This window comes from Serinus canaria, chromosome W (genome assembly GCF_022539315.1).
Source record: "Serinus canaria isolate serCan28SL12 chromosome W, serCan2020, whole genome shotgun sequence".
NCBI classification, from domain to species: Eukaryota; Metazoa; Chordata; class Aves; order Passeriformes; family Fringillidae; genus Serinus; species Serinus canaria.
Window position 1 is genome coordinate 18,192,035 of NC_066342.1, and position 27,037 is coordinate 18,219,071.

General features: G+C 43.9%; 2 protein-coding genes and 2 non-coding genes across 6 annotated transcripts in view; all 4 read right to left on the bottom strand.

Moving 5' to 3' along the window:
* Window positions 1–27,037, bottom strand: part of LOC127060974 (Friend virus susceptibility protein 1-like) — a 1,102,452-nt gene that overhangs the window by 613,527 nt on the left and 461,888 nt on the right. The window lies entirely within an intron of this gene.
* On the bottom strand, window positions 12,399–16,307 carry LOC103815789 (60S ribosomal protein L17-like). 3 transcript variants are annotated; one of them, XM_009089634.4, is made up of 7 exons: window positions 16,185–16,232; window positions 15,711–15,763; window positions 15,581–15,621; window positions 14,321–14,455; window positions 13,812–13,910; window positions 12,990–13,181; window positions 12,399–12,494 (listed from the first exon to the last, which is right to left on the bottom strand). In XM_009089634.4, the coding sequence occupies exons 2-7, from the start codon at window positions 15,748–15,750 to the stop codon at window positions 12,447–12,449; spliced, it is 555 nt and encodes a 184-aa protein (XP_009087882.1). In that variant the 5' UTR covers window positions 15,751–15,763; window positions 16,185–16,232; the 3' UTR covers window positions 12,399–12,446. The 3 variants fall into 3 exon arrangements, with proteins under 3 accessions (XP_009087882.1, XP_018769044.1, XP_030090341.1); XM_018913499.3 differs by lacking the exon at window positions 16,185–16,232 and adding an exon at window positions 16,067–16,172; XM_030234481.2 differs by lacking the exon at window positions 15,581–15,621 and having other exon boundaries at window positions 16,185–16,307.
* On the bottom strand, window positions 12,832–12,904 carry LOC115484880 (small nucleolar RNA SNORD58). Its single transcript, XR_003945614.1, has one exon. It is a non-coding gene; the product is annotated as a small nucleolar RNA SNORD58 (small nucleolar RNA).
* Window positions 15,865–15,933, bottom strand: LOC115484881 (small nucleolar RNA SNORD58). The gene has a single exon (XR_003945615.1). It is a non-coding gene; the product is annotated as a small nucleolar RNA SNORD58 (small nucleolar RNA).

Consider the following 27,037-nt stretch of genomic DNA (forward strand, 5'->3'; position numbering starts at 1 on the left):
GACTTCATCGAACGCCAGATGTCCACTGGCACACTTGCCAGGTGGAATCCAGCCATGCCGCTGGACCTATACGTCCACTTTACACCGAAGGGAGGAGTGGGAGCACTGGCTCAAGGACCTTCCGAAAAGTCCCGACCGATCCAATGGGTGGTCCTCAGAAGACCCGCTCGTGCATTTTCTCTGGGAATCGAATGCATCGCCAACCTCATCATGAAAGGCAGGAAACTCGCCTTGAAACACCTAGGAACCGAGCCGACAAGAATCCACCTTCCTTTCCGCAAGCAGCCGATCACGGAGTCAACCACAATATCGGAGCACCTAGCCCTTGCTCTCACTGGCTTCAGAGGAGAAATCTCCTACTCCGCCAGACCACCCTGGACTCAGCTGCTGACCATTGTCGACATGGACATGCCGCCAAAGGTCATGGACCGACCGCAACCAGGACCAACGGTCTTCACAGACGCTTCCTCCACGACTTCTACCGCAACAGCAGTGTGGCAGGCAGGAGAACAATGGCATTGCGTCAAAGCATGTGACCCCACGCTGTCAGTGCAACAACTGGAGGCAGCAGCAGTGGTCTTGGCGTGCGGACTCTTCCAAGATGAGCACCTCAACATTGTAACGGACTCCATATTCGTGGCAAGGCTCTGCCTAGCCATGGCAGGACCAGGTGTGTCAATATCTGCAGCAGCCCTAATTCTGGAAGAAGCGCTCTCCTCGCAACAGGGCACCGTGTCCGTCATTCACATCAACAGCCACAACCCAGTCAAAGGTTACTTCCAGACCGGCAACGACAAAGCGGACGCCGCAGCGAAAGGCGTATGGACGTTGCAGGAAGCTCGTCAACTGCACGAGTCACTCCACATCGGAGCCAAAGCACTGGCGAAAAGATGCGGGATCTCGACAGCAGATGCAAAACATGTGGTAGCCACCTGCCCTCATTGCCAGAAGTCACCCCTATGGACCAGTGGGGTCAACCCGAGAGGTCTCAAGCCTTCAGAGATCTGGCAGTTGGATTTCACCTTGTGTCAACTGCTGAAGCCCTGAGCATGGCTTGCAGTGACAGTGGACACTTATAGCGGAACGATCGTAGCCACACAGCACCACAAAACTAACTCTAAGGCCACAATTCAGCACTGGCTGACAGCCATGGCATGGCTTGGTATCCCCAAGCAGATCAAAACTGACAACGGTTCCAATTTCACCTCCAAACCAGTGCAAGAATTTGCCTCAAAATGGGGCATCACATTAGTGCAAGGTATCCCGTATAACAGTACTGGGCAGGCCATAGTTGAGCGAGCAAATCAGACCCTGAAAACCAGGCTAGAAGTGTTGGCGAAAGCAGAGGGCTTTGCCAATTCCATTCCCCCAGGAGATCAGGCGCGTATACTGGCAACCGCTTTGCTAGCACTGAATCAATTCCCTAGGGGAGATGAAACAAACAGTCCCGTTCAAAAACACTGGGCCACCCGAGCGCTAGAGGAGAGCCCGCAGGTTGTAATTAGAAATAAGCTAGGCGAATGGGAACGGGGCTGGAGGCTGATGCTCACGGGGCGAGGGTACGCAGCTGTCAAAAAGGACAGCAAGATCGGGTGGTGTCCACTTAAGTCAATCAAGCCCGACCGTCACAATGAGCAGAATGAGACTGATGAGAGTTGAGAGTTTCTGTTTACAGGACATGCTTGTGGGGCGTCCTCGTGATGCGTACATCCCCGTTCCAGAGGAAAGTGACAGACCACCAAGCCTCCAGGCAGCTCCCGAGAGACCCACACGGGTGAGACCCAAGCATCAACGGTGTTTCTGTGTGCTCTTGCTGTTGGGGCTTGTCGCCAGAGGGCAAGCCAGCCCAGACCACTACCCCCATCAGCCATTCAGGTGGGTCATGCGACACCTTGGTAGTGACAAGGTGCTCAAAGAAATCACCACACCAAACGCCCCATCCTTCGTGCTTCGCATTACCGACCTGTTTCCAGGACGACCAAAGGTAGACCCCTATTCCCCACACGCCACACACATGTACCTATCCTACTGGTGCCCAGCCTCAAACCCAGGGAAAAGCTACTGCAATCAGCCAGGGTGGGGATATTGTAGGCACTGGGGCTGCGAAACCATTGTTACAGATGCCAGACCGTCAGGGCCTGGGTGGGAGCCACAAGAGCCCGACAAATTCTTACAGTTCACCTGGGCACCCACCAGCTGCAAAACACCTGTCTTCCTCCAGGGAAGTTTCTATTGAAACTGTCATAAAATCCCTAAATTTTGGAAATGCTCTGACTACAACATGACGGTTTTGCAGCCAGATCACCCCAGTTGGGCCATAGGCAAAACGTGGACAGTAGTCCTTCAAGGGTTGAAAGAGAGGGTGAATGTGCGAATTATCAGGCTCCAACAGTCGGCACCCCGAGCGGTTGGACCCAACAAAGTGATTAAAAACGTGCAGAAAGGGAGAAACACGACCTACCCCAAAGCCTTGCCCACAAAGGTCACCGATATCCCAACCGGCCATGCGGAAGCCTTCCAGATAGGCCGCTCAGCCGGGTCAGACTCGGACCCAATCCTTCGCATGCTAGAAGCTACCTTTCTATCCCTGAACGGATCCAACCCGAACCTAACCGACTCCTGCTGGCTTTGTTACGATGTTAAACTCCCCTTTTACGAAGGAGTCGCTTTAAATACCCCCTTCAGTTACTCCACAGCCGATGCCCCTCACCAGTGCAGGTGGGACACCCCCCGCAAAGGAATCACCCTGAGTCAAGTCACAGGCCAGGGCAGATGCTTTGGCAATGCAACCCTAGCTAGGCGGAAAGGCAATGTCTGCACCAAAGTTGTCAAGCCCGACAGGAAGAACAATAAGTGGGTAGTCCCATCTGCATCTGGGATGTGGGTTTGCCAGCGATCTGGAGTGAGTCCCTGTGTGTTCCTTGCCAAATTCAATGACTCTAACGACTTTTGTGTCCAAGTTCTGATTGTTCCTAGGGTCCTGTACCACTCAGACAAAGAAGTTTACCACCTTTCTCAATAACCCAGCCGGCTCCACAAAAAGAGAAATAATGACAGGTATAACTATCGCAATGCTGCTTGGCCTAGGAGCAGCCGGAACGGCCACAGGTGTCTCAGCCCTAGTGACCCAACACCAAGGACTGTCCCAGCTGCAAATGACCATCGATGAGGACCTGCAAAGGATCGAGAAATCCATTTCCTTTCTAGAGAAGTCAGTCTCCTCACTCTCAGAAGTGGTCTTGCAGAACAGGCGAGGACTGGACCTCCTGTTCATGCAACAAGGAGGCCTGTGTGCTGCCTTGAAAGAGGAGTGTTGCTTCTACACGGACCACACGGGAGTCGTTAGAGACTCCATGGCAGAACTCTGAAACAGACTGGCTCAGAGACAGAGAGACAGGGAAGCCCAACAGGGTTGGTTCGAGTCCTGGTTCAATCAATCACCATGGCTAACCACCCTAATTTCTACCCTAATAGGTCCATTGGCAATGCTACTTTTAGCTATTACCTTCAGACCATGCTTGCTGAACAAGCTAGTCTCATTCGTTCAGACCCGTCTAGAATGGGCCAACATCCTGTTCATAGCCCGGCAACAAATGCTATGAATTCAACCGGGAACACTGCCAGTCACAAGATTTTCTAAACCTGTCTGGCAAAAACTTACTCAGGTTTACCAAACCCCTCTCCCTTGTCAAATTACAACCTTATACCTCATTTCAGTGCCTATGTCTATGACTACCTCATTCATTTGTGAAAAAGGGGGGGGGGGAGATGTGGTAGATAGGGACAGGCGAACGGAAGATCACGCGATGTGACAGAAAGCGGCAGGATTCCTTTTCCCTTAATCCCCTGAGATAAGAGATCACCCTAGGAATGTAACTAGGAATGTAGCCCCCCTAACGCTAGTAACTTTCCACTCCTTACTAACCATAGATAGTACTGCAGACCCCCCTCTGACGTAGTGAAGCTCCCTAGACTATAAAACCCTACGAGATGAGACAATAAAGGCCTTTTGACCGTCTACCACATTGGTGTCTGCGTCCGTCATTGGCCCGAGTGACCCTGGTCAGTTTGGGTCGCCGTGCTGTCCCTTGAAACCAGGTCGCCTTGCCTTATAGCAGAAGGCAACAGGGAGTAGGCATTACTTTATTCTGGCCAGGGTGTGTAGCAAGCTCTGGGCTTCCTAGGGCCCCATCGAGGGAAGAGGCTCAAAACGCCAAGTCACGGTGAAATAGCAAAAGAAGCCCCTCTCTTCCGCCTTTTGGACCCCAGCTTATCTCTCTATAACCCCATAGGTCACTTCTCCTTAACCCCTGCTATTGCACAATTTCTGATCCCTTCTTGCCCTATGTAATGGGCTGTTTTAGCCCATTCTGGTTAGAAGAGCCATCACTGGAACCCTTCACAGACGCCCAATAAAACCATTGCTGTGGAACGCCAGGACGCATCTTCTCCTCTCTCACGTCTACCTCATGGCCAGCCTGGGCTCCTTAGCAAGCAAAAGAGCTGAAATCATAAAAGAGCTGATATTCACTAAAGAGCTGATATCCCTTAAGCTTGATAAGGTTGCCTGCGGCTAAGAGCGGCTTGGGTACTCAGACAGTCCGTCCCCAAAGGACTGAGCTATCCAGCCCCGTTCTGCCTGCTTGGGGGCAAAAGTGCCCAGAAGGAAGCTGGAATAAGGGTGCATAGGAATGGATCCACCTACATGCACACGACTTTCAAAACTTTTCAATTATTTATACATTTTTAGCAAGCAAAGAAATTATTGTTCAGTGGTTCTAAATTACATAATTCTCTTCATTAATTAGTATTCTGTCTTCTATTGGTTATTGATTTCTCACTTCTCATGCTAATTAGTCCACATTTTTCCCTCTTTTTATTATATTTTTCCCAGACAGGGAGTCTCCAGCAGATAATGAATTGTCTTTGTTAGTCTCTTCTTTTTCTTCCGGTTACCTCAACATATCCTTGGAGGGCTATATATTCTGGATTCCAGGTGTTCACACTTAAGCTCCCCCAGGCTTTGTTCATTGAAGTTTATCAGGGTTAGTTTAGCAAAACCTAAAGTTTTGGTAATCTAATAACCACACTATAACAATAGCACTCTGTGAGAAAAGCTTAGCTACATGCTGGCTAAAGTGGAAAATTACACTCCTTAAGACTAATAAACTGATTATGATTAAAACAATTAATTTAAAAGTTAATGAAACAATTAATTAGAAAAATTAATTAGGACGGTTGTATAATTTCAAACAACCCCACCTGGAAGCAAAGAGGCATTTCAGTTGGGCCCCCAATGAAACTAGCTGATTTTCAGTTGGGAGTGGCTGGAAGAATTAGAAAACTGCACAAGGAAGATAATCCCTACTTTCATGTCTTAGGTAGATTAATGAAACAGATTTCCTTCTCATTGAATGCAGATTTAGTTAATCTAAGTGTAAATTATTTTTTTCTTCATTTCCTTTACCTGCAGCCTCTGAAATAACTGTTCTTTCAGCAATAAAATTCTGCATTGTACAAAGATCAAGAAGAAATTACTCCAAGGACTGAACCTTAGCGGCATGCCCAAAAGCTCCCAGAAGGCTGGGGTGTGATTGCTATATTTCAGTAATAACAACAAATTGTACTACTGTCTGTCCTGGATTGCCAAGCAAATTGTATTCCATTTTCCATCTGTATGGCAGTAGTCTTCTGTTAAGTGGGCAGTTTTCCTTATTTCTTCCACAACTAATCCTCCCTGGGGGGAGACATCTGCTGATAATAGGCTATCGAATGTCACTGCATGACTGATAAGAACTACAGCATTCCATTGTGAGATGCTTTGCCCAGAGGGAGGAGCCAAGCATTCCTACCCAGATATAATCTTGAGATTCTGGAACACCAGCACAGCTTCTCCACTGGATTTCCCAGAGGAACAACTGCCTCTTCCACTGGATCTTCAGAGGAAGACTACACCCTTTCTACAGGATCCCTGCTCCAACAGAACCACACCTGACACTCCAGGGGGAGTGCAGCCACCATTTCAATTGGACTGATACCAACACCCTGACCAATAGGGTGTCAGGTTGTATTCTGACTCTGACAGTGTTGTTTTGGTTTACTGCATTGTTTATTTAATCTTTTAATTTTCTTCCCTAATAAAGAACTGTTATTCCTGCTCCCATATTTTTGCCTGAGAGACCCTTAATTTAAAATTTATAGCAATTCAGAGGGAGGGGCTTTACATTTTCCATTTCAGGGGAGCCTCCTGCCTTCCTTAGCAGACACCCGTCTTTCTAAACTAAGACACTGACATTAGATCAGCTTTGTGAGGAGAATTTAAATGTGTTCTATGAACACATTTGAATAAAGATAATTTTGTGCAGAATTCATTATTAGTTTAGACATCCTTAGGGGCTGATCATGTTCAATTCCTTGCTTGCAGAATCAGGCCTACGGCAATAATCAGCAACATAAAACTTTCTCAACTTTTAAGAATTTTTTGCTTATACTTGCAGTTTTTAAAACAGGTACTTAAATTAAGTCCTTGGCATCCAGCTCTTTGCAAACCAACACATGGAAGGTATCATGACACTTAGACCTGCCCATAAAAAATATATTCAAAATTAGTTGATCTGAATTATTTTTCAACTATTTTCAAGTACTGATTTTTTTGATCCTTCCTCAATAGTATTTAAACAAAACCAGACAGGTTTAGTGCTGAAGATCTTAGGACTAGATTTGCAGAAGTACTTTGAGCCCTAAAGATGCCTACTCTGCAATTCTCTAAAAGTCTTTGGTATAAATGAAGCTGCTACATCATTATGTGCCTAAGCCCTTTTGTAAATCTTGGTTTTAGTGAGTAACAAAAAGATGGGAATTTTCTCAGTTAAATTCTATTTATTTGATATATATTATTTGTCCTGGTTTAGGGCTAATTTGGGAGAAAACCTCCAAAAGCCGTCCCCCCCAGAAAGCAAACCCACATGGCCCCTCCCCCAACCAGTTCGGGAAAAAATTTCCTTGGAGAGAAGTGATAAATTGTCACCCTAGGACAAATATTCTCTCACGTAATTATTTCTTTAATTTCTGTCTACTTACTTTTTGTAAACAAGGCTTTGTACACTTCTTTGCATCCCAGCAGATGATCAGGCTCAGGCAGCTCCTTTGCTTTCACCTGATTGTTTTACTATTCACAACACAATAGGATTATTGACCTATTTTTGGAAAAGAACAGGAACAGAAGAGTTGTAACACCAATCTGTCGGAACTTCCAATGAAGTATCTTATTCAAGAAAATTGCGTGATGCAGAATACTCAAGTTAGAATTTACCTACAGCTAATAAAAGTACTGAAACCTCATTCCAGAAAGCACAAAATGGTATAATTTTACTCACATTATCTGCCTGGTTTGCTTTTTGCAGTCTTTTCAGTAGGCCCGGTGTTTACAGTGCTGACTGGCACACTGCTAGAAGCCTAGTTCACCCTACAGTCTAATTTACTATACACTTTATTTTCCATGTTAGTCTGTTGTACTTCCTTGTATAATAATATCCTAAATAACTCAATTAATTATGTACACTTTCTACATTGACTGCATACATTTACAAATTGAAGGAGCCCTGGTACAGCTCTTGCTCTACTTTTTGTTGTGCTCACATCTGTTAGGGGTGAATATACTCTAAAATTTTGGCCTGTTTATGAGATGCCCAACATTTTGAAACAGTGGCTGAGGTTACCTTCCCAGTGACAGGAAGCACAGCAGAAGGGACATTTTTTTCAGATATCCTCACACTGTCAGAACATGTATTTCTGTCCAGCTGCACACTTGTCATCAATCTCCATTTCTACAGCCATTTGAAATACATGGGAGTGATTTTCTCAGGCAGTTTACTCCTTTCTCATTGCAAGGTCATTCCAGACCCTTAGAAAATTCCCAGCTTTCAGATTTAGAGCATGAACTGTGAGAGTAGTGGTAGCAGAGGAACTTATTGTTTAGGGTGAGATGGGGGTTGATTGGTTTAGAAAACCCAATCCACCCCAGCAAAGATTACACCCACCTTTTACCAGGTGAAGTTCTCATTGATAAAGGTACAATTTGTTGCAACAATGTGGGCAAAATATCCAATGATACAGAGATCAAAAACAATGGGAAAATAGCACAGCCTTTTAAGGCATATCTTAGGTAGGATTTTAGGGAAAATAAATCTTAAATAACAATCCAAAACAGCTGAAATGGTTTTGGTTTTGAATCTTTTAAAGAGCACTCTGTTTTGGCAGAGAGGACAAAGCAGGAATTAATTTTAATTCCTTACTAAACACAATGACATCTAAAACGCTTCACAATTGGAATGCAGGTCAGTAGCAGAATGCATCTTCCCAGGAGGAGGCAAAGCTGGTCTTTATTATGAAGTCAGTAGTTTTATGGTCTCCTTCTGCCTGGAGCCTGTCTCCAGGTTTTCAAAAACTTTGTTACCACTTTATATATTTATAGTTCAGAAGCCTAAGAACAATTTTATGAAGTAACTTATTTTAAAATAAAATCCTGTTTTATTATAATTCGAATTCCTCAAGCATGTTAAAGAGATTTTAGTTGGAGGGTGGGGTTTTTTTTGAAAGACAGGACTGCAGCATTCTAAACCACTGCAACACAATATAAAGCAACAATTCTCTTGCATCATGCCTCTGCTGCTTTGCTTCAGGAAAGAATGGCACAATATTTCCAGGAAAATTATTAATGGAAGTATCATATCGAGACTTTCTGCTTTTAGTAAGTTAATTTTACATATAGTGTAACTCCTTTAGCTCATCCTCAGATTTCACGTGAAAAATCTAAACTCTTCATAATTTAAACATGACACTTCTGTCACCACAATGCAATCCATAATTCTTAAGCAAGGTCAAGAACTGACATAGCTTTTAAGGTGAAAGCCTGAGAGTACACTAGCAGTTAATTAAATCAAGATGCTAAGATACATTTACCTTTCAAAGCTAGATTTATTCATAAGTTATTAGTTATTAAACATAAACTCCAATCACACCAAATAGATGATAGATGAAAAGCAGCTCCAGTGAGGAAAATAGAAGAACTTGACTTTTCAAACATTTTAAATTAATGTGCTAACTGCCACTTTTGTGGCAAAAGAAACTCTCTCCTGTAAGTGATAAGGGGTTTTATTCAGCTAAAACACACAAAGAAAAAAAGTCTCACCATGAGAGGAGAAATACCACCAGTTCATATTGGACACAAGGGAATAAAATCCTTAGGACTGAATTCCTTTAATCCATTTTCTTGTCACAAACTTTTGTGTACCTCTTTGTGGCAATTCCAATTGCAACACCATTGCTTTCAAACTGCAAATAAAAGACAGCATGACAAATGGGATGTTAAAAAAGGACTTCACACCCAGAACAGTAACAGCTGGTGATGAAAATTACTTTTAGAAGCAGGGCTAGTGATCTATGAAATCTGCAGCAAAAACCAAAGTGGTGGTGTCCCTTTAGCTTTACAAATAATTATTACTTCAGGAGGGGAACGAGGGCAGAGTCAAGATATATAAATCTTTGCATTTTGATAGAAGAGATAAATAATAAATGTACAATTTAGATGCACTAAACATTTTTCCCCATTACAAGAGGCAGAGGTGGCTAAAGAGTGTATTTTGGGGATTTTTTAATTCTGCTTCATGTATCTGGTGTAATGTACCAATTATTCAAATTTTTTCTTCTCTTTTATATTCTCTGAAAGAATAGCCAGTCATTAAAAAAAAAAAAAAAAAAAAAAAAAAACCTAAGCTGTTTCAGAAAACAGGTGCAATTCCTATCTTTCCAAGACCTACCAGAAGCTGTCTTGAAGTAACTATTTCTAGTTGGCTTAGTACCAGCAACTCCCTTTCATAAGAAAATAGCCACAAAACTGTCTAAAAACATGCAACAATTTATTCTTTTGCTGTGCTCCTGCTTAACTATGGCTGGGTCCTTTATCTGCAGTTTTCCTGGTTAGCTAAATGCATTAATCTTACTTTATAAATTCCAGATTCATCCTCCTGATCTCTTTTCGTGGCTGAAGGTGCCTGTGGATTTCCACTGCTGCCTCCTCGACCTTGTTTTGTGGCTATTGTTTCTTGCACAGCTTTCTTGGGCCACACATGCCTAATTAAAGGTGCGATAATGGGATAGATATATGGTTCCAGGAATTTCTTGTAGACCCAGAGGAGGACCGGAATGACAATGCAAGGAATGCACACCATAGCTTCCTCTTGTTCTGTGACAAAGCTGGTGAGGAAAAAACCAAAATAACTTAGGATGACTGTTTGTATGCCATGAGCTAAAAAAAGTGTCTTTAAATAATGAAGAAAGATTTTAGTTGATATTCAAACATAAGAGATTCTTAAATTATGGACAAGCTGTTAATGTTTCAAAAACGCTGTGTTTCAATCTTATAAAGTTCTCAACAAGGAAAACATTCTTGATATTTTAACAAAAAAAGAGCTTGCTATTAATTAATCAGTTCTACAGCTGCAACTCTGAAAAACAAATTCAGAAAATAAAGGTTTTTGCTTAAACCACACAAAACCAGTTTAAGCAGCAAGCTGCAGATATTAGCCCACTTCTTACTATATTATAACAGTGGGTCCAAAAGGTTTGCTTTTCATATTCCCTTTTTATTTAAGGTGAAATTAGACAGCAGGACTCCAATCTACCCAATGGCTGGCTATCACTGAAGGGCAAGTCAGTGGGAGGGGAAGAGAATCCCAGTCAAGATTTGAGAGAAGCAAAATATGGGTTACTTCCATCACTTGATCCCACACCAATCCCATACAACTAGCCAAACTATTAGAAAATTAATCCTTCCCTCTCTCCCCAAACCAGGAGGAACTCTTCAAAAACAGGAGCCTGAAGTCTGAGATGAAAAAAAAAGGGGAAAACCAAAGCACAGAGGCAGAAAAGTTCAAATGGGAGAGGAAGCAGTTAAGTAGGATTAGAGCTGTCCCTCTCAGTGCTGATGAGCAATATATATTGTATTATATATATCACTGCTGAGCAATATATACACTCTGCTGCACAGCAGCAACTTTGCCCTTTACATTCCACCTTTCTAGGCTGCTATCTGAATTCTTACATTAAGAAGCAAAACAAAAGCTTTCCAAGATGGAGAATGAAGAGACAGATGTGCTCACTTCATCTGGGATCAGTTTGACTTTTTTTTTTTGAGCTATCCTAAAGATTTTTAGCCCTCTGGAAGAACAAAATATCGATTTTCAGTTTACTTTCAAGTGTAGCTTTGGCTGCTTCAAATATAGTTTTACAGGATCTACTTTATGAAGTCAGAGAGAAATCTTCAGTCAAAAGAACACAAATGAGTTAATCCTTTAAAACCATTCAAAAAGATAATTCAGATACTTTCTCTGCCAGAACTTCCTAGATACAAAGTTTACAGCAATACCTTGTGAATTCGTCCACCAGCTAAAGAATGTGGCTGGAGGGAACACCCCAGGCTGGCCTTCTGAGCCAACTGTATGTGTCTCTGCAGCCAGTTTGTGTGAAGATTTCAGACCAAAAAATAAGTTGTACCTCTGCCAGATGTAAAAGCAAGCCATTGGAAGTATAACACCTGTCCTAATAGCGTGAAATACCGTTCACAAGTTTCTTCTGTGATTTGGTGATGCTCTGTTCCTTGGTTAGCAAGAAAAAAAAAAACCCAAACAAAAAAACAACCACAAAAAAACCCAAAAAAACTGCGGCAGGGTTTCTCCCCCCCCCCCCCCCGCTGAATTAAAGGCAGGAGCACAAGTATTTTTCTGAATCGGTCAAGTTCCACTCAAACACGCGTTGAAACCTAAGAGCTCCACACCTAGGCTATCCCACACACATAGGCTATCACATTTCGGGGTTCACTCCGTCCGCTCCCGGTAAACGGAGCCGCTCCGGGCCCATAGAAGGGCAGCCCCCAGCCGGGTTAGAGAAGCGGCAGATAACGAAAGGACCCTGAGGGAGGCCGCCCCACACTCACCTCCGTCGGCACCAATCCAGCGCTTCTACCGACAGCCACAGCTTCCTCAACCACACCGGAAATAATCCCCACGCTTCCGACTCACTCGCGGCCAATAGAAGGCAGCGTTCGCGTCATGTGGCCGACGCCCCGCCCCCAGGAGCCGCATTAGCGCCCGGCGGTGGCCACCAGCCACCGCGTCCCGGCCGCAGCCACCATCAGGCGCCTGGAATGGGCCAGGACACTGGGGCAAGGAAAGTGAATGCCTGCGTGTGTTCCAAATTATCTCGCTTTATATATGAATAATAGCAGTAAGTCAACAACATCCCCAGCATTGCAACAACAAGATTCCCGACTACTGTGCTCACTGCCTGTGGCTGTCCCACAGCAACACCCTGCTGAAGCCAAAGCAGAGAAACACACAGGATAAATCTAAACTTTCTAATTTTATTTATGTACATCTGGCAGAGCACATTTAATCCCGGGCCATTAGCTTTTGCTTCTTCAGCTTCTTCTGGGATATCTGAAAAACAAACCCAGAAATGAGAAAATGGCAAAATGAGAAAACACCTTCTCAAAACATGTTACAAATAAATTTACAGTTATCTTTTGAAGGTACTGAGAACTGTTAGAAATTTGTTTACATGTTTACAAAATTATTCACTGATCGTATTTGTACATACATAAGTGTCCCTACAAGTACTACATTGCTTACAGGCTCACAATTTCAATTTTATTGCAGCACATCCCAGTTTCACACACATGGACTGAGGAAGGGAAGAACAAACTCCCTGTACTATATAAACCCCTGAAAATCATTTTCTGAAGTTATCAATGTGGTGTTCACAATAAATATTGAGGTTGCTCAGAAAGAACTTATAAGGTTTTTTTCATAGGTATTCCAAAGGTGTCCTAAGATAGTCATCACAGCAACCCTTCTGCCTGAAAAATGCCAAGTATGAACACTCAGCTCTCCTGCTGCTGACAATTAAGAGGACTTAAGAGTATGATGCTCTACCTTTTTCTTTTGAGCAACTTCCTCCTCTGGCTTGGGAACAATCTGCTCCTTCTCAGTGAGGATCATCTCGGTGTGGCAGGGCGAGCTCATGTAGGGGTTGATCCTACCATGTGCTCTGTATGTGCGTCGGCGCATTTTGGGAGCCTTGTTGACCTGGATGTGCTCAATGACCAGAGAATCCACATCAAGACCCTAGCAGGGAGACGAATAAAACTTGTGACTTGTTTTTTATCTTCAAATAAATAGTCTCCACAACAAAATTGTGAACAATCACCCCCCCCCCAGACACATACCACTGCTGGCAAATAAAACAGCTTAATTTTGCAGTGTCACAGAACTGAGCAAGCTCCAAAGTCAGAAAAACAGAGACCTCCCCTCTACACATCACAATTTATTTAAAATTATGCCAATGGTTTAGAAAGAGACAATTATTATTTCACAGTTACTTCAAAGGCGTCGTAAGACAGTCACCACTGCCATCAAAATTACTACATTAAGCACTAAGTATATTACAAAGATACAAACCGACCAAGAGTTCACATTTTGCTTTGTTTTGTAGTTTTTAGGAGACCTAAACACCACTTAAACAGTTGATAACCACATGCAAACTATCTCCCTGTGAAAAATTATTACTCCCATTTTAACTTGAAAAACACACACAGCCTAATTCAAATAAAGAGTATACCAACAACTTGATACAATTCAGTTTCATTGACAAAGCAGGCATTACCTGGCTTTCCATGTCAGAGACACCCAGTTCAGGAGTGCTGACACACAGCACGACATGAACACTTTGCATTCAGTAATACTGACACAGCCTACCTTGAGCTCAGCATTGCTCTCTGCATTTTTGAGCATGTGCAGCAAGAACTCTGCACTCTTCTTGGGCCAGCGTCCCTGCGTCCAGCCCCACTGCTTGGCCTGGAAGAAGACAACAATTAATCCATTTTTGTCCCAGTACAATACAATTTACCCTTCAGGCACCATTAACTTGCCATTACATCCCCTTCTATAAAGATTGCATAACAAAACAATTAAATTTGATCAATTACTTGACACTGCAAGTAGATGCAATGCTGTACTAGAATTAAAAGCAACACTTTTCTCCCTCTTGAGCAACCTGGGCTAGTGGAAGGTGTCCCTGCCCATGGCAGGGGGGCTGGAATTAGATGATCTTTAAGGACCCTTCCAACCCAAAACATCCTATGATTCTATATTTTAATACAAAGTTATAATCAACAATGACACACTATTCTCCATACCATCTCAAATTCATCTTTTCCTCTTAACCAGAAAAAGCATCCTTCTCACATTTTCATCTTGAACCTCACCTGGGCACATCTACCGACTCCCCCGTTGTAGCGCTGGAAGGGAACACATTGCTTCTTCAAGGTGATGTCCTTTAAGTACTTGGTGGCCTTGCGGATGTGCATGCCCTTGATGGCCTGGGCAGTTTCTCGAGTGTTCTAGCAATACAGAGCACAGTGAAGTTTTTAACACATCTGTACAAGTTACAATGTGAGCAAAACCACTCCTCTGTCCTGGATCCTATTATTTTTGCTACAAACTCAATTTGAAGGAAGCACTCACACACATAAAAAAGCCCCACACCTAAATTAAGAATGAAGAATAATTAAGAACACTTTTTTTTTTTTTTTTTGCTACCTACTTTTCTAATCCTTGGTGTGACTGCCATTACTGAATTTGCAGCTCTAACACATCTTTATTGTTTTTTACCTAATGCCTAGATCTTTCCAACCAACAAAAAAATTTGAGTAGTTATACTTTTCATAGCTCCTCCTTGGTCACTAATCCAAAGAAGCAGAAGCCTGAAGGATAAATTCCTACTAAAATGTCAGATATGGCACCTCAGAGGAAGTGATGAGAACACAAGATAGAAACAATCTAAATATCTCTGTAAGTGAATTATAAAGGGGAGAAAAGAAAGAAAAATTAAAGGTAAAGTATTAGTGCTTAAGACATTAAATGCAGGTCAGAGAGTAACTATAATCCTACCTTATCATAGTAAAAAAGCAAATCAAGACAATTGAAATATCTTTTCACAAGACTTATGTACCACCATGGAGCAGAAAAGCATCTGCTCAGGCTTGGTTTCATGGTTAACTCAAACGTGTCCTGGATTTATTGCCACACCTAAACTTTTTCCAGAGGGACCTATGCCCTCATGCCAAACACCGCATGCCTCCCCTGCCATACTTCTTGAGCAGCAGCATAAACAGGTGAATCCAATGTTCCTTCCAAAGAACCAGAAAGGCAGAGTAAGACAAATGAAACAAATGTCACATCTCACTCTAGCCCCATTCCTTCTGGTAAATTCACTGTAACTGTTTTCCTAGTGTATTTTATTATCTGTATTGGAGGGAAAACTCTTTAGGACATGTCATCTTATTTTTGATCCTGTGGATGAAAACCATTACAAGCAGCTAAAGCACACATAGGCCATAACCTACACTACCACCCTTAAGTAACCATGTAATGACACAGAATGAGACACTTCCTCCAAAAAACGCCCAACAAAATATAACAAAACCAAACGAAATTGCATTTCTTACTATGCACACACTGCCTACCTTGAAATGCACTCGCAGGTTGGATCCCTGTGATTTGCATGCTGCAGGAGAAAAAAAGGATGAACTTCTGGATTTAAAATCTCAATTACTTTGGTCAAGTTCTACTCGAATATTCACGAAAACAACTCACATTTCGTGGGATTGTCTGGATCCAGAGAGTAGCGCACCATTTTTGGATCTCAGCTGCAAAAAAAAAAAGCAATTAAACCCCCCATATTAAAGCTTTTAACACTGATAAGCAGAACCTGGATTGTTCACCTTACGGCCAATAACTAACTACAGGAGCTGCTCAGGAATTACACTGTCGTTTCACAATTAAATCCAAAGGTGTCCTAAAAAAGTCATCACCACTGCCATAGCCTCTCCCTAGGGCCTGCTTCCACCTCACACCAGACAGCTACCCCCAAGCTCGCCATCTCCAACCCCTACCCGTCCTCCCCCGCACCAGCCTTGCAAATACCAAGGGGCAAATATATTGAGTCAGACCGAGACTTCAAGCCTTTGCCCCCTCATCGCCTCTCCAGGGCACCCTGAGCAGGATGGGGGCGGATGGGGGCGGATTGAGACGGCTCAAGACGGCTCACTGACGGCCGTAAGTCCTCACCTGCAGACAGTAGCAGGGAAGAGGAAATGTAGGAGGCGTCGGGAACATCTAGAGCCGCCTGCTCTCGCGAGATTCCTGGCGAAATTTCGGCCAGGGAGCGCCGCGGAGGTGCCGCGCTGCGCCGCGCAGAGCGAAGAGAGTCGGAGAGACCGTCGGTAAAGGCGCGGCGACGGGAGGGGTGAGGAACCGGTCAGGACGGCATATGCCCATGTGCGAGCCCGAGGTGTGGAAGTAAAACATGTGTGCGCATCAGCCAGCGCACTCGTGTCTGTGCGCGGTTCACACGGTCTGTTCACTCTTAACTCAAGGTCACTTGTTTGGAGACCAGAAATCAGCTGAAACCAGACTCAGGAGCAAGGCCAAGGGCTGCAGCTAGATGGCCGCTTAGGATGAGAATAGAGAAGCACATCGTTTAACAGATCTCCAGGAGACGAGACCGAAGAGATTAATGTTTATAAATCAAAACTGGTATTTATTGCACCATTAAAAAAAATTAAATTACTTGTTAAAGTAAAAAGTTTTGGGGTTTTTTCCGTTTTAGGCAGCGTTTGCAATTAGAACTGCCTGGGAAATCTGACAAAGCAGCGGTTCAATAAAACCACAACGTTTCCTGAAAGTGGAACCCAGCTCCAGCAAAAGGCTCATAAAGAAAAGTTTGACAGAGTGGGAAGAAAAAGGGAAATGACTTCCCAAGCAGCCAGTAGTGCAGGCACCTCCCTGGCACGAGAGTCTGGGTTTAACTCTGTGTTTAGAAATATGCCTGTCTGTATAAATGCTTTGAGCAGGAGGCTATTTTTTAATCTCTTGTTTAGGGCTGAAATCTCCCATAGCTCTGAAGCGAGAATTTCACCCAGATGGAAAAAAGAAAATATTTGAACTATGGCAAATATTTACATGGCTGGAAATTGTAGAGCTCTAATTGTGGCTGCAGCTCTCTTATTTATCTGCCTTAAAATGTGCCTTAGCTTTCAAGGGAAAGCTTTCTGCAAATTACATGTACTGCCAGTGGAGGAAACGGGCCTTTTCATGGGAAGCACCTTCACATGCAGCTTCTTGTTAGCAGCAGATCACAGAAACAACAAAACATTCAGAGAAAGCTGGAATAGAGGTGTGAAACATAAGTAGTTGACAGATGGTGGGAATTATTACCTGGTCATTGTGTTCATCAATTAAGTCCAAAGCAAATGGCACATTTTTATTACTTAATTCTGCTTCCCTGACACATGGAACTGTTTACACTCAGCTGCTGAGGGCTTGCAGTGGTGGAAGGGCTTCTGCTGATGGTATCAGGAAATGTGATGCATGTTTTCAGCTTTGTTGGGAGGTTAACAACTGCTCTCAGAGGCAGTTTAGCACATATCTGGTGCTGACATGAGGATTGAGGCAGCTGAGCATTCACCCTTCTTGAGATTTGCCCAGATTATTCCCCTAGTGCACCAGCTGTCTTGGATATTTAGCTTGTATGAGCTGACTAGAAAAGAACTTTTGTATCCTAAGCAGAAAATATAGGCATGTAAGTCAAAATCATGTTCCTGAAAACTGGGTAGGAGGCAGCCACCTCCTAATCCCACTGGAATCTCAATTCCGTAGGCTGTGCTGCGCATGCCCAGGAAGACCTCAGTCTTTTAGCAGGCTTTGAATGCAAAGATCCAATGCTATTCAGACATGAACTGTTCCTCTACTTTGTGTTCTTGAAGCTTCTGCCTGTAGAATGTCACCGACATGTTTTATGAAAAATCCTTTCCTTAGGATTTTTCCCCTCCTGAGAAACTGAGAGGCCTCAGGAACAAACTGTAAACAATTCTTATCGTCTGCTGTGGAATGCAACAGGGGGAATCTGTGATTGGCCTCGTCAGGCTGTTTCCAATTACGGGCCAATCACAGTTCACCTGTCCGGCAGGTCTCGGTCTGAGAGAAGACCTTTGTTATTCATTCCTTTTCTATTCTTAGCTTAGCCTTCTAGTGAAATCCTTTCTTCTATTCTTTTAGTATAGTTTTAATATAATAGCTATCATATAATAATAAATCAAGCCTTCTGAAACATGGAGTCAACTTTCTCGTCTCTTCCTTCATCCTGTGACCCTTGTGGACAAGACCACAGTAGAATCCTTCTGTGAAGGGCCCATCACAAGGGTGGTGCTGTCTTGAGTTTTGCCTTTTTTTTCTTTTCTATATTCTCTGTATTCTTTACACATATATTTCTTTCTCTGTAGCCTATTATTGTAACTTAGCTTCAGTATTTTCCTAGGTAGAAAGACAAAAGTAATTCGAGGATCCCTATGCTATCTCATTTCTTGTTAGAAACCAAGGTTGAGAGCAGCTCTTCAAGACATATTTTTTTATAAACAGAGTTTAGTCCTCATCTGAGGGGGAGGATTTAGAAGGTGCTAGAGCTGGGGGGCATGACTTCACCAAGTGTGCTTCTAATTGAGGACTCTTTTCAGATGCTAATTTGCAAAATCTATAAAAATTGTACATGTATTATGCAGGGTATGCATCTTCAGCATTTTCCACCTGACGAATTGTGCACCTAAGGATCCTTATATAAAGCTAACCCCTTTTTCTCACCCTAACTGTGTCTGGCTCGTATTTCTAGAACCAGAGAAAAAGGCATCAAGGGCAGTTAAGGTTTCTACCATCTCCTTATGGTAAAAAGGGACAGTGCCGATCTTAACCCAACAGCATGGGGGCCACAGCACACTACCAAGACACAGGAGACCCATTTTCAATTTTCTTCCCTTGAGAGGTTTCAAAGCTTCTCCTTAACCACAAGGCCAGAGACTATTCTATGGCAAAGATGTTTCCACCCTGCCTGCTGCAGATTTTCTGCCAAGCAGCCCACAATGTGTCTGCTTCAAATCTCTTCTCTGGATGTGCTCCTGGGGCTGGAAGGGGGCTGCATCCCTTAACCTGCCCTGGAAGAGCCCAGCAGGCAGCAGGGAGTATACAGATACAGGATTGTTGTCTCATATTAAGTCCTTTTGTGGCTTTAGTTGTAAATAAACAAGTGGCCTTATCAGTCCTACTGGAATTGCCAAGTCCAATGTCATCCTAAGTGACAATCAACCACCCTCCCTCCTGTCCAGAGTGAGAAGTGAGCTCCTAGACTGGCCAGGGTTATGTTTTCATGGCAGGTCTGGAACCAAAAAGAAAACTCAGTTCCAGCCTGTCTTGGTTTGAAAGACAGCTGTCTGCTAAGGTAGGCAGGAACCTCCCTTGGAAAAGAAAATATAACTCCCTTGCCTCCAAATTAATATAACTTTTAAATTACGGGGCTTTCAGTCAAGTATATGAGAAAAGGAATAACAGTTCTTGAGTAGAATGTATATATGTATAACAAGGCAAACAAACAACAGCAGCAACAAACAGAAAAAAACAGAAACCAAATAACAGCCTTTTGTTGGCTGTCAAGCACTTTCCCCTTTGGTGTAGTTATGGCCACAGCTGGCAGGGATGCTGTTGGCTCACAGCCAGGCAGGGCAGGTATGAGAGACTGAGGTGCAGATTCAGACCAACAGGGAATCTGAATCATTTCTTCAAAGAAACAAGCTGGTTTTATACACTTTTTCAGTGCACAGTATTTCCTTACATGGTAATTCTCACTATGTGACCTATTCCATTTTACCACGTCAGCAACACATGTTCTAATTGTCCTTCTAAGGGGTGATCATGTGCTGTTTACCTGTCAGTCAGCTTCCTGCAGGGTCCTCTCTGTAGGGGTCTGCCGCATGACACCTCCTTCCCCCCCAATGTCAGAGACAAGCCTCTCTGTGTTGCCATGTGCTTCTGCAGATGCATCCCACAGCCTTCAGCTCAATTCCATCCCACCTCTTCCTACAACTCCCTCTTTTATGTTTTATACAAACAGGAATCATAAAACAAAACACTTCTAACATTAAGAATATGTTTGGCCCACTGTCTGAACCAAACAAGCTCCATTCCTCACAAAAGCAGTATCTTTCCTATGAATAAGGGGATAAATGAAAACACCCAATAACTGGTAACCACACACATATCCTTCCCATTAATGGTGACAGTGATTAAACAGATAGAACCTTGAAAAACAACTTAAAATTGTCTAAAAACTTTAACATCACCCAGAGTCTGCAATTGCTGTAGAGTCCCATTTCACAGTGAAGACTCAGAGAGCCTTTCCCAGGGAGGACTTCCAAGTTTACCTTGAGAGGGGGTCCAGCTTTTATAAGATCAGATTAGCAAGTCAAAGTGACTTGATTACACTTTTAGGGCAGAAACACCTAGGTTTGATGGTATAATCCCCAGTCAGCCAGGGTTAGGGCTTGGCCAGAGCCTCAAGCCTTGACTGAGATGGTTTCCCTAAAATACCTATAAAATTGCCTAAAAACTTTATTAAAATCAGTTAGAAACATGACTTCACAAGAGTTTATCTTTCCCACAAGCTGATTATGAAGCTGGGGTATCCAAGGCTGGTTGGACCACTCTTGCAGGTACCCATCTTGGTCTGGAATCTGTGGAAACACAAGCATATCCTCACCCCCAGGTTATCAGTGGGAAGGGGCCTTCCCATTTTTCAATTTCAAGATTCCTAACAAGTACCTTAGCTTTTTCTAAGTGAGCCTGTGATTCACCTAAACGTTGTTGGATGAGATTTTGGTTGTTCTGAATGCAATTCAAAAAATTGACAACATATAGGGCTTTCTGCAGTCTTTTGTGGGAGGTATATTCCATTCCTGCACTCCGTCTTTTTTGTTTTACCATCATGGACTTGAGAGTGCGATGGGCCCCTTCCACAATGGCTTGACCTGTAGGGGAATGTGGAATACCCGCGACATGACGCATCCCCCACAAATTAAAAAAGTCAGCCATCCATTTGGATGTATAGGTTGGCCCATTATCGGTCTTTATGGAGACAGGTACTCCAAGGGCTGTAATAGCAGACACAAAATAATGCTGGAATGTTTCAATAGCATTCATCAAGTTATAATAAGCAGTCCAGCTCAGGTCCATGAAGCAGCCTCTGGGCTGACTGACAGAAGCTCATAGCCAATGGGAGCTCTCCTAGGATGCAGGCATCTTTATTGGATCAGGGTCTGAGGGCAAACGGATAGACCAATGACATGTCTCGACCCGAGAGTTTTGAATGAGCTGTAAAAGAAAGCCCTGGACAATAAATTGTGCTGTTTGCTGATAACCAACGGGAGTTTGTCATGTGTCATGTCTCAGACATACAAACATCACAGGAATTATTAATGTAATACATGGTGACCCCCTGACGTGAGGACAGGCAGTCCAAGGACCCACAGAAATTGCGGAGAGAGACGGAGTGAAAAGCTGAAAAATAAAGAGGCCAGAAAGACCCCGGAAATAGGCAGCAAAGGCTGCAGGAGCTAACTCTTGTGACAAAGATTGCAGAAAATCACAGCCAAAGGGCTATGTGGAAGAGAAACCAGAAAAGCTGGAAAAGGAAGAGGCTTGAAAGAGCCCAGAAGCTGCAGCAAAGGCTGCAGGAATTAAGCTTTGCAACAGGTTGCAGAAAATCACAGCTAAGGGGCTGAGTGGAAAGGAAACTGGCAAAGTTGAAAATAGAAGAAAAACCCCATGGGAGACATGGAAAATCTCATCTTTAAGCAGGAAAACCCCATTTTGAATGTATGTGTGAAAAGCACCAATCACTTGTTTTTAAAATTTAAAAAGTTTAATAGTAATAAAATTGTTATAAAAATAGTAATACAATCAGAGTAATAATAATTTGGACAATTTGAATTAGGACAAAATGAGACAATAGAAACAATTACAGAGGTCCGGGTACCTTTTTCTGGGTAGCATAAGCCCAGAATCCTTAACAAAGGATTAGCCCTTATTAGCCTGTTGCATATTCATACACCTCATACATGATGCATAAATTCCATTCAAACACAGGATTCTGTCTGGTCATCATCAACTTCTTCCTCTGAATCACAACAGCGCCTTCGAGGCGGGAAGAAGTTTGTTTCTTCTGATAAGAGGGCAATAAATTCTTTTTCTCTGAAAGATTTAGGTGTCTTGTGGCTGCTATCTCGCTGCAAGTCCTTTCTTTAAAAAAATATCCTACATAGCATCGTTTCTAATTTAACATTTTTTTATAACCTAAAACTATATTTAACACACTACTTAAGAGAATTAATACAGCATTACTTTCTAACACAACACGTATAATATTCATTTTAATATTTGCGAAAAGCCAATCATAAAATACACATTTTTCACAGTATGGAAGGCTTCTCTTATGGCATGGGATATAGATTGTAGTATATGATAGAGATAATTCATGCTTTGTAACTATATAAAAATTATAAGATCCAACCATGCCTCTGACCCCCATGGTACAGAGTAATTGATTTAAAGGATGCTTTCTGGACGTGCCCCCTGGATGAGGGCAGTTGCCATTATTTCACATTTCAGTGGGAAGACCCAGAGACGAATAGAAAGTAACAGCTCAGGTGGACTTCGTTGCCTCAGGGCTTCATGGATTCTCCAAACCTATTTGGACAGCCACTTGAGCAGGTTTTAAGTCATTTTGTACCCACCGAGGGGACAAAGCTTATACAGCACGTAGATGATTGGTTGGTTGCAGGAAAAGGGGAGGAGGAGGTAAGAATGAGCACAATTGGGCTTTTCAACTTTTTGGGAGAAAAGGGATTGAAAGTTTCAAAATCAAAATTGCAGTTCACAGAGCCGGAGGTCAGATATTTGGGACATTGGTTAACAATGGGAAAAAAGAAATTGGACCCAGAGAGGGTGGCAGGGATTATTGCCTTACCACTCCCACAGATAAAAAGAGAGGTACAGCAGCTTTTGAGGTTGTTGGGGTATTGTTGGCAGTGGATTGAAAGTTATAGTGAAAAAGTGAAATTTCTCTATGAGAAACTCACCACAGACAGGATCAAATGGACACAGAAGGATGAGGAAGAGTTTAAGGGAGTCAAGGAGGCACTCACGGCAGCGCCGGTGCTGAGCCTCCCTGATATCAGGAAACCTTTTCAGTTGTTTGTGGACGCTAGCAACCACACAGCACACGAGGTGCTGACACAAGACTGGGCGGGGATCAGGAAGCCTGTGGGGTATTTGTCTTGGCTTTTGGACCCGGTCAGCAGGGGCTGGCCCATGTGCTTGCAGGTAATTGTGGCAGTGGCTTTGCTAGTGGAAGAAGTGAAGAAAGTAACCTTTGGGGCACCTCTAGTAGTATTTGCACCGCACAACGTGCAGGGCATACTACAGCAGAAAGCGGACAAATGGCTCACAGATGCAAGGTTGCTAAAATATGAGGCCATTTTGATTCATTCACAGGACTTGGAATTGAGAACAACAACTGCACAGAACCCTGTGCAGTTTCTGTTTGGAGAGGCGGCAGAGAAATTGGTTCATGACTGCGTGGAGATAGTCGAGGTACAAACCAAGATCAGGGAGGATTTAGAAGAAGAGTGTAAAATAAATGAAGCTACAGGGGCTAACTTCTTAGCCGGACAGCTGGTTCCCTGAAGGGTAAGCGCCCTAGGCAAGCAGTCTCAAAACTGAACATCTCAGCCCTCTGGAGTCTGGGGTGCCCTAGACCAGACTGCGGCACAGCCGTAGCCCCTTAGAAAGCTTAGAGATTGTCAGCTCTTAGTGAAAATCAGCTCTTTTATGATTTCAGCTCTTAGCTTGCTCGTAGGGGCTGTGGCTGGCCATGGCTCCTGGAAGGCAGACGACAGAGAGAGGAGAAGGCGGCTAAGTGTTCCACAATGGTTTATTCTGAGGGTCTCGTGGAGGGTCTTGAAGCTGCTCTTCTAAAGAAATGGGCCAAGACAGCCTCTTTTATAGGGTTAGGGAGGATTGAAAACTGACCAATTGTAAGGGTTAGGGAAACTAGCCTATGGGGTCACAGAGAGATAAGCAGGCCTGGAGGACCAGAGTGAGGACTTCTGGTTCAATTCCTATGACTCAGCAAATACCTATCTCTAAACATCCCTCCACGGAGCCGTAGCCGGCCCTGCGTCTGCTACAGAAGAGGAATTAGATGAAGGAGAAAAGTGGTTTGTAGACAGGTCAAGCAGAGCGATCAAAGGGAAAAGAAAATCAGGATACGTGGTCGTGGATGGGATGACAGGGAAAGTGATAGAAGCAAGTCCCCTGAATGCAAGCTGGTCTGCACAAGCATGCGAATTGTATGCAGTTTTGAGGGCATTGAAAAGACTGGAAGGGAAAAAGGGAACAATTTTCACTGATTCAAGGTATGCCTTCGGGGTGGTTCATACATTTGGAAAAATTTGGGAAGAAAGGGGGCTGATCAGCACGAGGGGAAAGGAACTGATGCATGGGGAATTTATTCAACAAATTCTGGAAGCTTTGAGAGGACCAGAAGAAATTGCAGTGGTCCATGTGAAGGGGCATCAGACAGGAATTCAGTTCCGAACCAGAGGGAACAATTTGGCAGATCAGGAGGCCAAAACCGTGGCGTTGATGGTGGTAAGTACCCCAGAGATTGAAAGGGAAGAAACCCCTGACGATCCCCCTCAGCTCTCCCAAAAAGAAATTGAATGTTATGAGAAGATCGGAGGTGAATTGAAGGAAGGTAAGTGGAGGTTACCTGATGGAAGGGAATTAGTCTCCAGAGGATTTACAAGAAGTATTTTACGAAAATTGCCCAAGGAAATGCACCGGGGCACAGGCCCTGGCAGAACAATTTCTAAAATTTTCGGGTGCAAGGGAATTTATGAATTGGCAAGACAAGAGGTACAAGGGTGTTTGATTTGTCAAAAGGTAAACAAATCAAGAGCCAGAAAGGCTGCCCTGGGGAGTCGCCCCATTGCGTACCGACCATTTGAAAGAATTCAAGTTGATTTTACAGAGATGCTAAAAGTAGGAAGGTTCAAATTTGTATTAGTGATTGTGGATAAATTGAATCATTGGGTAGAAGCCTTCCCCAGCTCTCGAGCAACGGCCCAGACGGTGGGCAGAAAATTGTTGGAAGAAATTGTACCCCGATATGGGGTAGTGAATTACATTGATTCAGATCAGGGAACACATTTTACATCAAAGGTTATTAAGCAAATGGCTGATGCCTTTGGCATCCGATGGGAGTACCACACTCCGTTGCACCCCCAGAGTTCAGGACAAGTGGAAAGAATGAATCAAACTCTGAAGGCACAGTTATCTAAATAAGTTTTGGAAACAAATATGTCCTGGTTGAAGTGTCTGCCCTTGGCATTGCTTAATACCTGAACCATGCCTCATTCAGAAACGGAGCTCTCACCGTTTGAAATGCTATATGGAATGCCATACAAGCATGGAATGCCGGTGGGACACCCCAGATTTGAGGATGGTCAGATTCAACCATACCTGGTTGCGATCAAGAGAAATTTACAGGAACTTTGAAAGCAGGGAATAGTGACACAGAGTGCTCCTCTGGGGTTTGCTTTTCACAAAATCCAGCCGGGGACAAGGTGTTTGTAAAAGTGTGGAAAGAGGCACCGCTCTCTCCTCACTGGGAAGGTCCTTTTCTTGTGCTCCTGACAACAGACATGGCCATTCGGACAGAGGAGAAGGGCTGGACGCACGCGTCTAGGGTGAAAAAAGTTGAACAACAGGAGGAAGCACCCGACTGGAGGGTCACTTCTTCCCCCGGTGACTTGAAGATCGACTCCAACATCCTTATAAATGACCAACAATGAGCGGATAAGTTGTGTACTGTCAGATTGTGTATGCTGTCCGTTTGTACACTTTAAGTGTGAATATTGTCAAGGGGTTTTTGTGATTCATTGCAGAAGGGGACAGAGGCCAAAGGGACTGTGCACCCAGTGTTTAGAAGAAGAACTCAAATTGACTGACCATATCCTGACCTTAGCCACCAGTTTGGGTATCATTGAATTAGATTCTCAGGAGTGGTTTCGCATTTTTCAAAACGGGGTGTGTGGGAAGCTTAGGTCCCAAGCAGAAATCCTGGATGTGGGGTGCCAGAAATCAATCAGGGTCCCATGCAGTTCCGATGCAATCAGGGTGTTTCGGTGGGGCCCCTTTAGAGGAGGTATGCGGCTAGGTCTGAGGGCGTCTTCCCTGAAGAGTACTGCTGCTGCCGCAAAGATGGTCTTACTCACTGCTGGTGGCACCCCAGGGGGTGGAGGCAAAGGCAGAGGAGTACGCCTAGTGGGAATCCTGATTGGCCTGAGCCTAGTCATGTGCAGGACGCAGAGTCAGCACTGAGATCCCCAGGAACAACGGAAACGAAAGCTCCGTGGATGAGTGTGGAAAATGCACTCAGGTGGTCCCAGTCACAGGAAACGGGAGACACTCGGCATACCAAGCCCCAGAGGAATGTCTCAAAGGAACTGGAAGGTACTGTTGGAAAAATGGCACTCGGGTGAAATTGTGTGAATTGGAAATGGGGATTTGATGTATCAGTCCTGAGGTGGGGTTAAGGAACGGGCAGTCAAACGGTCACCGATTCCAAAGGAGAAAATGAGACACGGAACAGATGTCAATCCCCATTTGTGACTAATGTAATAGAACTATGCGGGTTGGGGGAAAGACAGAGTCAATCTTTATTGCATATCACCAGGTGTCGTGGTTTGAGAGGAAATGAAGTTTTTTTGTGATGGTGTGGTCAGGCCAATTGGTGTTCAGATTTTAATACTGGCCCCTGGTTTGTCCACTGAGGGCATGGATACGCCTCTGAGAACACAGGGGGTTAAAAGCTGTGAACTCCCAGGGGAATTTCCTTTTGGGTTCCGGTCCTGGAAGAGAACAGACACTCCCCTGCCCTGCTCTGAGCTGGGCGGGGGGGGGGGAGGGGAGCCATGCGGCCGGAGGGAGGTAGGCCAGGCCTGGGCCGAAGGGTGGAGAAGCACTGCACTGCAAGG

Bases quoted from the DNA above. Each gene is read 5' to 3' on its own strand.
- LOC103815789 (XM_009089634.4), bottom strand. From the start codon at position 15,750: ATGGTGCGCTACTCTCTGGATCCAGACAATCCCACGAAAT. The intron at 15,622-15,710 runs GTGAGTTGTTTT...TTTCTCCTGCAG, and splicing joins TCCAGACAATCCCACGAAAT to CATGCAAATCACAGGGATCC. The intron at 13,911-14,320 runs GTGAGGTTCAAG...GTCTTCTTCCAG, and splicing joins GAGTCGGTAGATGTGCCCAG to GCCAAGCAGTGGGGCTGGAC.